This window comes from Felis catus, chromosome A1 (genome assembly GCF_018350175.1).
Source record: "Felis catus isolate Fca126 chromosome A1, F.catus_Fca126_mat1.0, whole genome shotgun sequence".
Taxonomy (NCBI): Eukaryota; Metazoa; Chordata; class Mammalia; order Carnivora; family Felidae; genus Felis; species Felis catus.
This window is the reverse complement of record NC_058368.1, coordinates 91,319,251-91,334,799: the sequence shown is the minus strand read 5'-3', so window position 1 is coordinate 91,334,799 and position 15,549 is coordinate 91,319,251. Positions and strand designations below refer to the sequence as shown.

At 44.9% G+C, this 15,549-nt stretch overlaps 1 protein-coding gene and 1 long non-coding RNA gene across 3 annotated transcripts in view; both read right to left on the bottom strand.

Moving 5' to 3' along the window:
- Positions 1-4,619, bottom strand: part of LOC109499730 — a 56,223-nt gene extending 51,604 nt beyond the window's left edge. Inside the window, exon 1 of the long non-coding RNA XR_002157199.3 lies at positions 3,772-4,619. This is a non-coding gene — a long non-coding RNA (uncharacterized LOC109499730). The remainder of the gene's footprint in view (positions 1-3,771) is intronic.
- Positions 4,620-7,645: 3,026 nt separating this feature from the next.
- PROP1 (PROP paired-like homeobox 1) lies at positions 7,646-13,909 on the bottom strand. Of its 2 annotated transcripts, XM_003980653.4 has the most exons (4): positions 12,556-13,909; positions 10,997-11,107; positions 9,571-9,803; positions 7,646-8,633 (listed from the first exon to the last, which is right to left on the bottom strand). In XM_003980653.4, exons 1-4 carry the CDS (start codon positions 12,686-12,688, stop codon positions 8,295-8,297), a joined length of 816 nt encoding a protein of 271 aa, XP_003980702.2. In that variant the 5' UTR covers positions 12,689-13,909; the 3' UTR covers positions 7,646-8,294. The 2 variants fall into 2 exon arrangements, with proteins under 2 accessions (XP_003980702.2, XP_044913463.1); XM_045057528.1 differs by lacking the exon at positions 10,997-11,107.
- Positions 13,910-15,549: the final 1,640 nt, after the last annotated feature.

Sequence of the window (15,549 nt, the reverse complement as noted above, 5' to 3'; positions counted from 1 at the left end):
ATAAATGCATAAAAACCATTTAAAAAATCCAACACTCATTCATGATTAAAATCAACAAGAATAAAGGGGAACCTCCTCAACATGATAAAGGACATCTATGTAAACCTACAGTTAACAACACAATTAATGATGACAAACTAGATACTTCTAAGACTAGGAAGGGACAGATATCCACTCTTATGACTCCTATTTAACCTTGTTAAAAAATAAAATTAAAGAAGACACATTAAAACTAATACTACAGAGGGGTGCCTGGGTGGCTCAGTTAGTTAAGCATTCGACTTTGGCTCAGGTCATGACCCCACGTTTTGTGGGTTTGAGCCACACGTCAGCTCTGTGCTAATGGAGCACAGAGCCTGCTTCAGATTCCATGTCTCCCTCTCTCTCTCTCTCTCCACCTCCCCTGCTCTCTCTCTCTCTCTCAAAAAAAAAAAAATTAAAAGAAACCTGATACTACAGAAATTCACAGGATCATAAAAGAGTACTGTGAACAATTACATAACAAAAAATTGGATAACCTAGAAGAAATGGATAAATTCCTAGAAACTTACAACCTACCAAGACTGAATTATGAACAAACAGAAAATCTGAACAGACAGTGCCAAAAGAGACTGAATCAGTGAGCAAAACCTCCCAACACATAAAGCCCCTGGACCAGATAGCTTTCCCAGCTAATTCTAGCAAATATTTAAAGAAGAATTAATGCCAATTCTTCTCAAGTCTTCCCAATTCATTTTGGGAGGCCAGCATCACTCTGATACCAAAGCCAGATAAGGATACTACAAGAAAATTATAGACCAATACCAGTGATGAACATAGATGCAAATATTGTCAACAAAATATTAACAAATTAAATTCAAATGTACATTGAAAGGATTATCCACCAGGACCAAATGGAATTTATTTCTAGGCTACAGATGCTTGGTTGGAGGAGCATGTGACTCTTGATCTCAGGGTTGTGAGTTTGAGCACCATGTTGGGTATACAGATTACTGAAAAGAAATAAACAAACAAAAAACATTAAAACAAAAAACAACAACAATAACAAAAGGAATTCTGATGGTCCTCTTGAATAAGGTAGAGGAAAAGCAGTCCAGCAAGAAAGGAGAAAAATCTCTTCTCTGATGGCTAGCCCTCTGTCTGACATCCCAGTTTCCCTCTGGGCCCTTTAGCCTTCCTCTGAGAGTAGAGACCAAAGAAAGAGAAAATTCAGGTTTCTCTTATGAAGAAGGAAGAGGAGTAGAAGGAAAAGAAGAAATAAAGATGTTACATAAGAATGGTGTATATACGGACTTGAAGCTGTATTACAAAGCTGTAATCATCAAGACAGTATGGTACTGGCACAAGAACAGACACTCAGATCAATGAAACAGAATAGAGAACCCAGAAATGGACCCACAAATGTATAACCAACTAATCTTTGACAAAGCAGGAAAGAATATCCAATGGAATAAAGACAGTCTCTTCAGCAAGTGGTGCTGGGAAAACTGGACAGCGACATGCAGAAGAATGAACCTGGACCACTTTCTTACACCAGACACAAAACTAAACTCAAAATGGATAAAAGACCTCAATGTAAGACAGGAAAGCATCAAAATCCTCGAGGAGAAAGCAGGCAAAAACCTCTTCGACCTTGGCCGCAGCAAGTTCTTACTCAACACGTCTCCAGAGGCAAGGGAAACCAAAGCAAAAATGAACTATTGGGACCTCATCAAAATAAAAAGCATCTGCACGGCAAAGGAAACAATCAGCAAAACTAAAAGGCACCTGATGGAATGGGAGAAGACATTTGCAAATGACATATCAGATAAAGGGTTAGTATCCAAGATCTATAAAGAACTTATCAAACTCAACACACACAAAAAACAAAGAATCCAGTGAATAAATGGGCAAAAGACATGAATAGACACTTCTCCAAAGAAGACATCCAGATGGCCAACTGACATATGGAAAAATGCCCAACATCACTCATCATCAGAGAAACACAAATCAAAACCACAATGAGATACCACCTCACACCTGTCAGAATGGCTCACATTAACCACTCAGGCAACAACAGATGTTGGCGAGGATGTGGAGAAAGAGGATCTCTTTTGCACTGCTGGTGGGAATGCAAACTGATGCAGCCATGCTGGAAAACAGTACGGAGGTTCCTCAAAAAATTAAAAATAGAACTACCCTACAACCCAGCAATTGCACTACTAGGTATTTATCCAAGGGATACAGGTATGCTGTTTCAAAGGGGCACCTGCACCCCAATATTTATAGCAGCACTATCCACAATAGCCAAAGTATGGAAAGAGCCCAAATGTCCATCAATGGATAAATGGATAAAGAAGATGTGGTGTGTATGTGTATATATATATATATATATATATATATATATATATATATATATATCGAATGGAGTATTACTCGGCAATCAAAAAGAATGAAATCTTGCCGTTTGCAACTATGTGGGTGGAACTAGAGAGTATTACACTAAGCGAAATTAGAGAAAGACAAGTATCATATGACTTCACTCATATGAGGACTTTAAGGTACAAAACAGATGAACATAAGGGAAGAGAAGCAAAAATAATATAAAAACAGGGAGGGGGACAAAACATAAGAGACTCTTAAATATGGAGAACAAACAGAGGGTTACTGGAGGGGTTGTGGGAGGGGGGATGGGCTAAATGGGTAAGGGGCATTAAGGAATCTACTCTTGAAATCATTGTTGCACTATATGCTAATTTGGATGTAAATTTAAAAAATAAATTAAATTAAAAAAAGGAATTGTGTATATAGCATTGGTGAAAGAAAATGTAAACAAACAAAAAAACAACTGTGGCTTCTTATTTACTCATAAAATTGAGAACACCAACGAAATTGACAACATGGAAGAAAATACATTCAGAAAGCAACGTTAAAACAAAAAATAAATAAAATGGAACAAAGAATAATACCCCAGAGGCTTTGAATCTAGATGGTTTTACATTTTAGAGATGATTTCCATTGCATATAGAATTTTTTTTAGAAAAAAAAACACAAAAGATGTATATCGATCTAGCTCATTATGCAAAGGAATCTATACCTGAACCTGATAAAGAGGAGGAAAAATATCCTAACAAATAAAATCAGATAACCAAATAGAATCTAAGGTATATTAAATAATGACTAATACATCACGTTGTATTTATCCCAGGGATTCACAGTGGGTCCACTGTGAAGGATTCTATATTACGTACGATGTTAAATGGCAAAACACGAAAAACATCCATTTAAATTTAAGTCTTGGTTGAAACCTCATACATTTTCCTACTTTATGTATAAATGAGCACGTATATATACAAATATCACTAACATGACTAGGATGACGTTTCCCTTCACGTCAAACAGTATCTAAATTAAAGCAAACCCTTGGTGTTCAAACACTATTGGTATCTCCACACCACCTGTGCAAAATCAGGCTGCTTTATTAACACCTTTATGCCACCTGGTTCGAGAAGTGTTTGCCAATGCAGTTAAATTTAAAACCCCAAAAGAGAGGTAAATGTCTTGAACTTTTCCAACACTACTGGAACAAGGAACACATACACAAATATGGTTAAGAATTCAGAAGACGGTTCAGCAAGGTGACTGATACATGAATGAACAGAAGCTTTCGTATTTGTGACTAATAAAACAATCAAGACAATGTGGTGGAGGGAGGGAGAAGGGCATCGTATTAACATAGCAACAAAAGCAAATCCCTGGGAGTAATTTTAAGAAGCCACGTGAGAAACTTACAAGCGTTTCCTGAAAATTAGAAAGCATGAACCAGATAAGCAGACACGCGGCAGCTGTTCCAAGACGGCGAGACTCAGACTCAGTGGCTTCGCCTCTGAAATGGGACAGGCATCCTCAAGGTCAGGAGAGGACTGAGGGACATCAGAAGGGCCCTCTGGAGTTCCGGTTTGGAGCCCATCTGGGCGGGAGTCTCTCCCCAGCTGCTCCGACGGGCTCTACCAAAGCCTTTCCCCGCGGGATCCAAGCCTGCCGCCTTCTCACCAAGACCGCAGCTAAATCAACCCCAGCGAACCAACTTCTTTCCAAGTCAGAGGCTGCTCGCCTAGGCAACCGCGTGTAGGCGGAAACGCCGCGGAGCATCCTGGGGATTGCAGTCCTTTTGCGCTCTGGTGCACTGACGCTCACCTGGTCCGCAGAAGGGCCGGCTTTGGGGAGGAGCTGGTCTGGCCCAAATCCCTCCAGCTGTAGAGCCGGGGCAGGGTAAAAAAAAAAAAAACCTCTCAAGTGATGGGTTCACTGGTTCCAGTGTCTGCTCTCAAGGGGCCAGGGTTGCTCTGGCCCAAGTTCATCTGTGGGTGCGGTGTGATCTGCGAGTGTGCAGGAAACACCAAGTACGTTGAGAGAAAGCAAAATTTGTTCATCAGCCAATCAACCCTCACGTTTCCAGATCTAGGGTTCTCAGAGTGCTGCTTACAACTCTTCATCAGCTTGTCAATATCTACAAACAAACAGCCTGCAGAGACTTCGATTAGAATTGCACTGAATCTCTGGATCAAATTAGGGAAAACTGACCTCAGAATATTGAGTTTTCTGAGCCATGAAAATGGTATCCTGTATACTTAAGTGTTATCTAGTTATGTTCATTAGAATTTTATAGTTTTCAGCATACAGATCCTGCACATATTTTATTAAATTTATACCTAAATACTGAATTTTGTTGTTACCATTTTAATTTAAAAAAAATTTTTTAATGTTTATTTATTTTTGAGAAAGAGAGTGCAAGCAGGGGAGGGGCAGAGAGAGAGGGAGACACAGAATCCAAAGCAGGCTCCAGGCTCTGAGCTGTCAGCACGGAGCCTGAAGCGGGGCTTGAACTCACTAACTACAAGATCATGACCTAAGCCGAAGTGGGACGCTTAACTGACTGACCCACCCAGGTGCCCCAAGATTTGTTTTATATATATACATGTGTATATATAAAGAACTTTCCTGAGGGACACAAGAGAAGTCTGGAAAAAATGACAGGACACATCTGCGTTTGGATAAGACAATTTAACATTTTAAAGATATCAATAATCCTTAAATTTTTGGCAATTAAAACCCTATGGTAGAGGTGCCAGAACAGACAAGCTAATTGATGGGAGAGAATTAGGTGTCTACAGCTGTCCTGTATATATATGAGAACTTCACGTATGAAAAAATAGGACTTTACAAATCAGTGTTAGACTATGGGATGGATTATATTGGTAAGACTAGCTAGCTGGTCAAAAGGAAATTACATGGCTATTTTGCATGACTGAGCATCCTAAAATAAATTTCAGGTGATTCAGGGTATAATATATTTTTTAAATTTTTTTAATTTTTATTTATTTTTGAGAGAGAGACAGAGTGCAAGCAGGGGAGGGGCAGAGAGCGATGGAGACATGGAATCCAAAGCAGGATTCAGGCTCTGAGCTGTCAGCACAAAGCCTGACGCAGGGCTCAAACTCACAAACTGTGAGATCATGACCTGAGCCAAAGTCCGACGCTCAACCGGCTGAGTCACCCAGGCACCCCAGGATGTAATATTTTTGACTCAAATGGTGGAGAAAATGTGGGTGAAGCCAGTAAAAACAAAGGGAGATGTCTCCCCTGGGGTTCCTCATCCAAACCACACAATACAGAGAATGAACTGGGTGAATACTTTCTCAATTCTACATAATCAGTACTATTCTAGGTGCTGAAAACAGAAGTTACATACGATTGATACCTACAGCATTAGAGCATGGGCTTACTTCTCTCACAAACCCTTGCTTAGAAAGTCTAAAACACAAAAGAAAACTACCCATTAAGAATCTATGCACAATATAATTGCAAATATGTACAGTACTTTAAAAAGGCCTACAAGGAGAACTTTACAGAAGGAAAGTGGGCTAGGCTCTGTGTTAGGCCAACCAGACAATCAAAACATTAGGCTACAACAATAAACTGCAAATCCTTTGTTTGTAATGTAAATGATTGAATACATTTTGTTTATATGTTTTTATTCCTGTATTTTGCTATTAAAATTTTTTATAACATTTCCAAGACAAAAAATTACAAGTTTATGCTTTGAAGAATTTATGTAATTAAAATTTCACTAAACTGGGGTCCTTGGGTGGCTCGCTCAGTTAAGCATCTAACTTTGGCTCGGGTTATGACCTCATAGTTCATGGGTTTGAGTCCTGCATTGGGCTTTGTGCTGTCAGCTCAGACCTGGAGCCTGCTTTCAGATTCTGTGTCTCCTTCTCTCTCTGCCCCTCCCCTGCTTGTGCTCTGTCTCTGTCTCTCAAAAATGAATAAACATTAAAAAAAATTTAAAAAATTTTTATCACTAAACCAATCTTTCTAGTTTAGGGCTTATTTGGGTTTTGACACTGGAGTTGCACTGAGTAAGCATTAGAAATGTAAGATGCTTAAAAATTGCTACACTACTCATCCTGGTTGGGGGCTTGGGTTTGGGTGTTCTTTGGTTTTATTTTAACTTTTCTTTTCAAATGTAAAAGCCTTAAATGTACTGTAAACCTCAGATTGTTGTAAGGCTGGGTTGAGGTTTGTGTACTGTGGCTTGGATGCAGCAGTGGTTGGTCATGGAATAAAGAACGCATGGATCAGAACAACAACAACAACAAATGAAAGGCTAAAACAAAAATAACAAATGGCAAAAAACAGCTGCAACACATATGACCAGATAGTTATATCTCTACTGCACAAAAGCCTCCATCGCTAATAAAAGAGGACTCTATCAATACATAAATGCCTCCAAGAAGTGATGCAGAAAAAATATAAATTGCCAATAAGCATGAAACTGTTTAACTCTCACTAGCAGTCGATTAAACAAAAACATACAAATAATCACCAAGGAGACATCACTCTCAGTGAATAAAAATGTCAAAAATGGTAAAGGCCAACAAGGATGGGCTGAAACCAACACTTGGGTACTTTTGGGAGGCATGCAAACTGGTATGATGTTTCTGGAAGGCAGTCTGGCCCAAGGGCGTAGTTACATGGGAGAGCAAAAGTGTAACAAGGAGGTTTTACTCCAGGCTTATATATAAAACTACAAGTGACATGAATATCCAAGCCCTTGGGGCTTATGTACTCAGAATTTTTCTATAAGTCTAACAGTAAGCGAGGTAGGCTTATGTATAAGTAAGTAAATTATGAGTAAAATAAGTACATTATTAGCCATATGGTATATAAATGGTGCCACCAGCTAGGTCACACCACGTTTCTATTAGGAGGGCTCAGGTCAGGGCACTTCACCACTGGTTTTTTTCCTGGGAATGACCTCTTGTGAGCCTTAAGACTCACAATGGCATTTGGAAAATCAGCCCTAAATCAGATGTTTCTTCTCTATCAGCAACCACATATGTTATGACATGCGGTCGATTAAATTTTTTTTTTTACATTAATTTATTTTTGAGAGACAGAGCACAAGTGGGGGAGGAGTGGAGAGGAAATGAGACACAGAATCCGAAGCAGACTCCAGGCTCTGAGCTGTCAGCACAGAGCTCGAAGCAGGGCTCGAGGCCACCAACCACGCGATCGCGACCTGAGCCGAAGTGGGATGCTTAACCAACCAAGCCACTCGGGCGCCCTGACACGTGGTTGATTTTAAGAGTCAGGTTGAAGGTAACGTTGGAGACTCAGATCTTATTTATTTTTTTTATAAGACATTGGAGAGCAGATCTGTGATTATCATATTTGCAAGGTCTGGTGGCAATGGGAAAGGCTGGAGCTAAGGGAGTTATTGAGGAGGATTAGTTAGAAGATATGGGGCCAGGAAAGATGAAATTCAAGCGATCTTTCTAGAACATTAATGAACAAAAGTTAATGACTGATTTGGGTGGTGGGAGTGGGTGATGGGGGAAAGAAGAGCAGGTAGACTTTAAATCAAAAGCCATATTGAAATCAGTTAGAAACTGCTGGGTGCAGATCTTCAACTGTGATGTCAATTAATGAAGCCCCGAAAGTTGTATCACGTTCACTAATTTCCATTCACCAGTGGCAACAATTGCTTCCATCGTCAATACCACCCTTCTACCTGGTTACCTCCACTGAGCATTTTATCTGTATCTTCTAGTAGACTCACCTCCCCACATTCCCTCAACTAATCACCTCAGGATGCCTTCTTCAGATCTCCCATTTTTAAATTCCTATCTCTGAGCTGGCCATCACCAAATTTCTACTTGATCCTTAGAAGGAAGGGAAGCCACCCAGCTTTCCCTGAGTTTCACCAGGGCCACAGGCTGGGAGATTACCTTATCAGCTCCTGTTCAACCTTAGTTCCAGGACTTTGGTGGCTCAAGGCTAAGGGGAAGCATAGCTGGGGGTGGGGGGCAAGGCAGATGACCAGTGGGAGTTGGGTGCAAGGCGGGGTACCAGTCTTCAGACTGGTGGGGCCGAGCAAAGGAACTGCCTGTGGAGGGCTGAGAGGGAAGGGCATGGTTGTAGGGGTGAGGGAAGCAGGTCATGGGTGCAGGTGGTGTTGGGTAGGAGTAGGGGCAGGCAGGGGGCTCGGGCAAGAAACCAGAGAAGGTGGCAGGAGACAGCTGGGCCAGTGGCTGGAGCAGTGACCGCTCTTGCTTCCTCTGCTTAGCTCTGCGGTTCTGGAACCAGACCTGAGGAAGGGGAAGAATAGCCACATCAACGCCTCTCTCTCAAATAGGTGTCCCTGTCACATCAGAGCCCCCCTCCCCTTCAATGACAGAAGCTTCAGGTACAGAGCATAAGCCTCTCTGACCATGCAGAGGAAGTACAGTTCTTCCCAAAGGCATAGGCCAGCTGGGCCTAGATTAACAAAGCAAGACCCACACCATCACTCCCAACCTGTGTCTAAATTAGCCGTACTATGAATTTGGGTGAATTAAGAATATCAACTTCCAACACGAAAGAGATCAATATGACACGATGGCATCTTCCCTCCACAGAGAATAGGAAACTTCCCCTAGGATTATTAGAGACGAATTTTATTGTTATAGACAGCTGGATTTAGGGTGGCGGCTTTATACTTAAGATGATTTCTATGATTCGGATGAAAGGCACATCAGGCTGGCTGAGTCTCAAGGCCATGGTTAGGGACAAGGGTACATATGCATGCAAACACTTAAGATTGAATTTCTGTTGGAATTCACATCACTATTTTTAAAAATGTTTTATTTATTTTTGAGAGAGAGAAAGAGTGGGGAAGGGGCAGAGAGAGAGGGGGGGACAGAGGATCTGAAGCAGGCCCTGGGGCTTGAACCCACAAACCATGAGATCATGACCTGAGCTGAAATCAAAGGTCAGAGGCTTAACCTACTGGGCCATCCAAGCACTCAGGATTCACATTCCTATGAAGGTTGAGGGTAGGGTGTTGAAAATCAGGTTAGAGCTTAGGGTTACATTCAAGGGACAGTCTCATTTTAGGTGAGGTTATGTTGACTGCTGGGCGAGGCCATGTTCTGGGGAACGTTTAGGTTTGGGTTATAATGCCATATGAGAATTTATACCCCAATAGCTCCTGAGCACCAAATCTACATTTCTTCCCAGGAGAAGTGGGGGATCCTGGGGCATCACCTGGATTCTCGCCTCACTGAGGCCTGTGTCCCGGGCGAGGCCCTCTCGGGCCCAAATGTCAGGGTACTGATTCCTCCCAAAGGCTGCCTCCAGCTGTTCCAGCTGCGCTGGGCTGAAGGTGGTTCGGTGGCGGCGCCTGGAGTGCGGGCGACCCCTCTGTGCACCTTGTGGGGAAAGCCGTGGTCTCCGCACTCCTACACCAGAAAGGTTCCTGTAGGGCCGAGGGCTCATGTCTGAGGATGGAGGGGAGGGGAGAGATTGTGTGGGGTGGACCCATCCGTCCATCCGGAATCTCGGATGCCGGTCCGCCCAGATCCCCTTTGCCTCCCACCCCCCAAAACCCCTCAGCTCTGGTAAGGAGCTGGATCTGGCTCCGCCTGAGCCCCCACTTCATCTCTGAGTGTGCTTATCCTGGGTTCTCCACCTACATTGTCACCCCTGAGCCTCACTTCTCACCCTGGGCACTTCTGCCTCCTGTAAGTCCAGGCCCATGGAACAGTCCCATGCAACACGTGTCCCTCCGTGTGCCTTTCGCCTCTCTGGGAGCATGTACTGTCCTCCTGGGTCTCACCCTCTGGGGCTCTTATTTGCTCTGACACAGTAACAAACTGTCCGGGTCTGTAAGACACCTGTGACTTGTTTCCTGCTCTCAAGGCTCATGTTCAACATCTACGTTCCCTAGACTGCTCCCATCCTCCTCCACCCTTCTTCACCTGGGAAGATGAAACATTCCTCCCTCTTCCGCTCAGACACACCCTCCCCTCACCTACATTTCATCTTCTCCCCTGGCCCGGCCCTGGCCCGGCCACCGGACTGCAGGAACCTGAGCTCGTGGGAAAGGCTTGCTTCTCCTCCCTGCAGGCTCACTAAGCCCCCACAGTAATTAGTCTGAGAGCCAGCCGGGGAAGAGAGGACACGGAGCGAAAGGAAACACCTGGAAGGCACACACTGAGAAAAGGAGATGTCTGGAGCTGAGGCACCCATCCCCATGGGGACCGAAGGAGCAGCTCCCACCGGGGGCTCAACTGTCCACCTTGGGGACACACGCGTTGAGCCACTGGTGGTCCCCTGCTCTCTTGGGATCCAAAGCCCTGGCCCCTCCAGATGCCCATCTCAGAGGAGGCAGTGCAGTGGGCAAACCACGAGGTCAGGGATGAGGAGCCAGATTTCAGCTTCGCCTCTGCCCCACCACCATGTGTGCTGTTCAGCAGTCCATCAATGCCAAGGCTGCGGGTCCAGTCTGTCAAACGAAGGCGTTGTCCCTCCCTGTGCTTGCTAAGATGCCCAAGGTTTTTAGCATTCTGGGGGCTGATTTTTATCTCCCCTTCTTGCCTTCCTTGTGGGGAGCCATGCCCTCCCCCAGGAGCCTAAGCGTGGAGCCCCCTCACCTGCTGCCTCCTCAGGACCACCCCAGAGATTCACTCACCCACCGTGGAGGTCAGAGTCCCAGTGGCGGGGTAGCCCTCGGGCCAGAGGCTGCTGCAAAGTCGCCCCTTCTTCTGCTTACCCTGCTCACTCCTCCCTTCTGCTTCCATGGCTAACAACAAAGATCAAAAACAGTCCAGGTTCCTGTGTCCCTGGGTCTCTGAGCCTGGGTCAGTCTTTCTCTGGTTCTGTCGTTCCCCTCTCTGCCTGTTTATCTCGCTCCTTCTCCCTGTGTTTATGCCTCTCACTCTCTGGATGGAAATACAGATGGATATCTTTGTCCTTCTCACTGTCTCCCCTGTTTTCTAATTTTTTTCCCTAACTCCCCACTCCTTCGCTTGAGTATCATAGCATTCTCTCTGCCTTGCCCCCACCCTGTTTCTCTGCCTTGGCCTCTACTCTCCACTGTCTGCCCCTTGTCTCTCTCTCCCTTTGCTCTCAGCTGCCTACTTTCCCAGCCTGCAATCCCACACCACCTCTTTCTTCCTGAGCCTTGGAGGAGTGACCTGCCCCTCGCCCCTGGGGGCCCATCCAATCATTGCCTGGTCACCAGAGCCCCCTTCGTCAGGGGAGGATCACAAGCCGGATGAGGGAAGGTGCTCAGTTGGAGGGTCCAGGGACTGGGGCCAAGAGCTCGTATTCCCAGAGGACCAAGTTCTTTTGTCCTGTTAAATCCCCTCCTGGGAGCAGGCAGGGTAAGAAGAAAATGCATTCCTCCTAAGACCCTTCCCCAGAACCCCACCGTGGGGAGAGGGGGTGCAGGATTGTACCAGAATGAGGGCCAGGAGTAGGGCCTGCCTGGCATCTCAGCATGTGGGTGAATATCCAAGGATCTGTTTCCAGGTAACTAAAAAACTAAAAGACACAAGTGCATTCTGGCCCCTCCTTGATACCCTGATTCTCAGAATATACTAGACACACCCTCCCCCACCTCAGGACAACCTCAACCATGGGCTGAATCTCCAGGACACCATAGTTCTCAAGGGCTGTCTGCTTTCCTCTCCCAAATGTCACCTCCTCACTCACTCAGAACCCTGGGACTCCAAGACCTTCCAGGGTCACGCAGACATTCAGAAAACCCTGACCCTCGAGAGCCTTGGAATTCTGGGTACATCCTGACTGCTTGGACTTTAGGACTCTGCGAGACACTGAGATGCCCACGCCATCCTGACATTCTGAGTCTTCAAGGAAATGCTGAAGCACCTAGGATCCCGGAGCAGTCAGGAAACCCTGACACCCACAATATTCTGCTTCTTGAGATCATTTAGACCCAGAAAGTACATTCTGACATCCCTAGGGGATCCTGACCCTTTAAAGACAACCTGATACCCCAGGACTCTAGGATACTCTAGGACGCACTGAAACCCAGAATGTTCTGCCTCTACTAGAAGATCCCTCTAAGCCTGCCATGAGGTTCTAACTTCTCAGGACACCCTACCCCTCATGGAAGGGACAGTCTGAATCACCACGGTCATGCTTATCTTTCGCACACATCCTTTTAAAAGCACCCTGACAATTAAAGACCAAAAAAAAAAAATTCTCTAGGATCTTGATGCTTACAGTATGGTCCACAATCAGCAGCATCAGCAGCACATGAAAGCTTCTTAGAAATGCAGAATCTTGGAGTCCACCTTAGTCCTACTGAACCAGAATCTGCATTGTAACAAGATCCCCGGGATAAACGGGTATCCATTTATTTTCACCAGCTCAGGCTGCCATAACAAAATACCAAAGGATGGGTGGCTTAAACAGTAGACACTTCTCAAGGTCTGGAAGCTGCAAAAGCCAAGGTCAAGGTGTCAGCTGATTCAGTTCCTGGTGAAAGTTCTATTCCTGGGATGTAGACAGCTGTCTTCTTTGTCTTCACATGGCAGAAATAAAACCACCTTTGGTCTCTCTTCCTCTTCTTGTATAGATACTAATCCCGTCATGTGGCCCTTGCCCTCAAGATCTCATCTAACCCTAATCACCTCCCAAAGGCCCCACCTCCAAATGACATCACATTGGGATTAGGGCTTCAACACATGAATGGAGGTGCAGGAGACACACAAACTTTTGATCCATAAGAGCATTAAAGTTGAGAAGCACTGATGGAAGACACCAACCTTTCTCCCTCTACCCCAGCATATACCATGACCTCCTGGAGCAACCCAAGCCCCCATGACATTCTAATCTCCCAAGACCCAGTAACATGTATTCAACTTGAACCTACAAGCAAGTGCTGAATTCTAGTACATCCTGCAGCCTCCAGATACCCTAACTCTACAAGGAAACTGACCAGCTATCTAGTACAGCCTAATTGCCCCCAGGGTACTCTGATATTACAAAGAAACTCTGACCCATTACCCCTGCTCCCCAAAGACACTGAGACACTGCAAGTTTGACTTGACATTTCAGAGAACCATAACCCCTCAGGGGGCTGGAAGGCTTAGAGGCATTTGGTCTTCCAGGGCATCCTGATTCCAACCCCCAATCCTGACCTCCAAGGAAGCCTGACACCCAGGATCCGCTCACCCCACAAGAAGGAGAATAGTGTGGAAGGAAGGAGTATAAATTCGGAAGCCAAACTGCCCCAGGTTCGAATCCCAGCTATACCACTTGCTAAGCTATGTGATCCTGGGCTCATTTCTTAATATCTCTGTGCCTCTGCTTTATCATCTGGGGGAAGTAATATGGTTGATTCTCTTTATTTGAGGTAGTTCTGTTTCATAAAGTCACTACGAACACTGAATTAGTGGATTTTGAACCATAACTCCAAAAAATAGGTTTCCGAGAGCCTCTGGCCACAACATTTTCATCACCTGATCCATACATAACCTTGTTGTATGTGTTTCTCTTTAAAGATATCTTATTTTAATGTATATTGCTAACTTATTAACGTTGAACCCACGGCCAATGACACTGTGACTCATGCCTGAACGAGGGTTGTCTAACACATGTATTTTCTCCCTGAAGCACATCATGGCTTTCCTGCACTTGAGAACACGGGACAGCACTTCAACACTATGCTTGGAAGCTGCTTTAACAGCGAAATTACCAGGAAAAGCACAAATATGTGAGAAATGGCGGCACTTAAGAGACCGCAAAAAGACATCTATTTACAGTAGGACAGTTAAAACAGGAAGCCAGAGTAGTTGCTCTGTTTGACCTCAGCTGGGAACGCGGCAGCTCAAAGTATTTGCCTCGCTGCGCACGCGCATTGCTGCAAATGACCATCCAAGTGCCAAAGCGTGCTGCAAAAGGGTACTGACCTTGGGGTTTCAAATAACCCTCAGTGACTTCCCAAATGCGGGATCCGCAAAAAATGAGGATCCACTGTACCTACATGGTGAAGACGCAATGATTGAGAGTTAACTGAAGAGAAGCATTTAGGACTGTTCCTTGAACATAATTAACACAGGCAAAAATGTTACTTTATTGTCATTCTAATTTTACTACCATCCCTAAGAGCCTCCAGCCCTCAGAGTCATTCTGACCTTACCTGATTCCTGAGTCCCTAGGGCACAGGGTTGAATTCAGTCTCTCAGACACATGAGCCCTCCAAGAAGTTTTGACTTCTGTACCTTATAGTCAGCATGATAGCCTGAATTCATGATGTTCCTCACAACCTTTTAGGACACCCAGAACCTAGACCCTGGACATGTCCAGACAAAGGCATGGTGAGGTTTGGGACACTCTGACCATATAAGATATTCCCTTACCTTAGGGCGCCTGGGTGGCTCAGTCAGTTAAGCATCTGACTTTGACTCAGGTCATGATGTCACAGTTCATGAGTTTGAGCCTTGCATCAGGCTCTGTGCTGACAGCTCACACCCTGGAGTTGGCTTTGGATTCTGTGTCTCCCTCTCTCTCTCTGCCCCTCGCCCACTTGTACTCTGTCTCTATCTCTGTCAAAAATAAATAAACATTTTAAAAAATTTAATAATAATAAAAAAGGATATTCCCTGGCCTCAAAGGATCCAGACACTCAAGGGAATCCTGCCCTCTAGTCCATTCAGAAACACACCCCCCCCCACCTTGCTCTTATCTTGCAAAAGGCATGCTGACACTGAAAAACCACCCAGCCCCCAAAGCCCAACCCAGGAGATATTCTCTACACACCAGCTGACCCATAGGACATTTGGACCAAGTAAAGACATATCCTGATCTGCCTAGGCACCCTGACCATGTGATGTCCACTGGTACTCTAACCTTCTCAGGTACTCTGACTCTCTCAGTCCCCGGCTTCTCAATAGGTACCCTACTCACTGCCACTTCCCCCTCCCTCCCACACACAGACAGCCCACCAGGACCTCCCAAATCCATTAGGTGATAATTCTTCTTTAAAAAATTTTTTTTCATGTTTTTTATTTATTTTTGAGAAAGAGAGAGAGATAGAGCACGAGCAGGGGAGGGGCAGAGAGAGAGGAAGACACAGAATCCAAAGCAGGCTCCAGGCTCTGAACTGTCAGCACAGAGCCCTACATGGGGCTCGAACTTAAGAACCATGAGATCATGACCTGAGCTGAAGTAGGACACTTAACCGACTGAGCCACCCAGGCACCCCAAGAACAG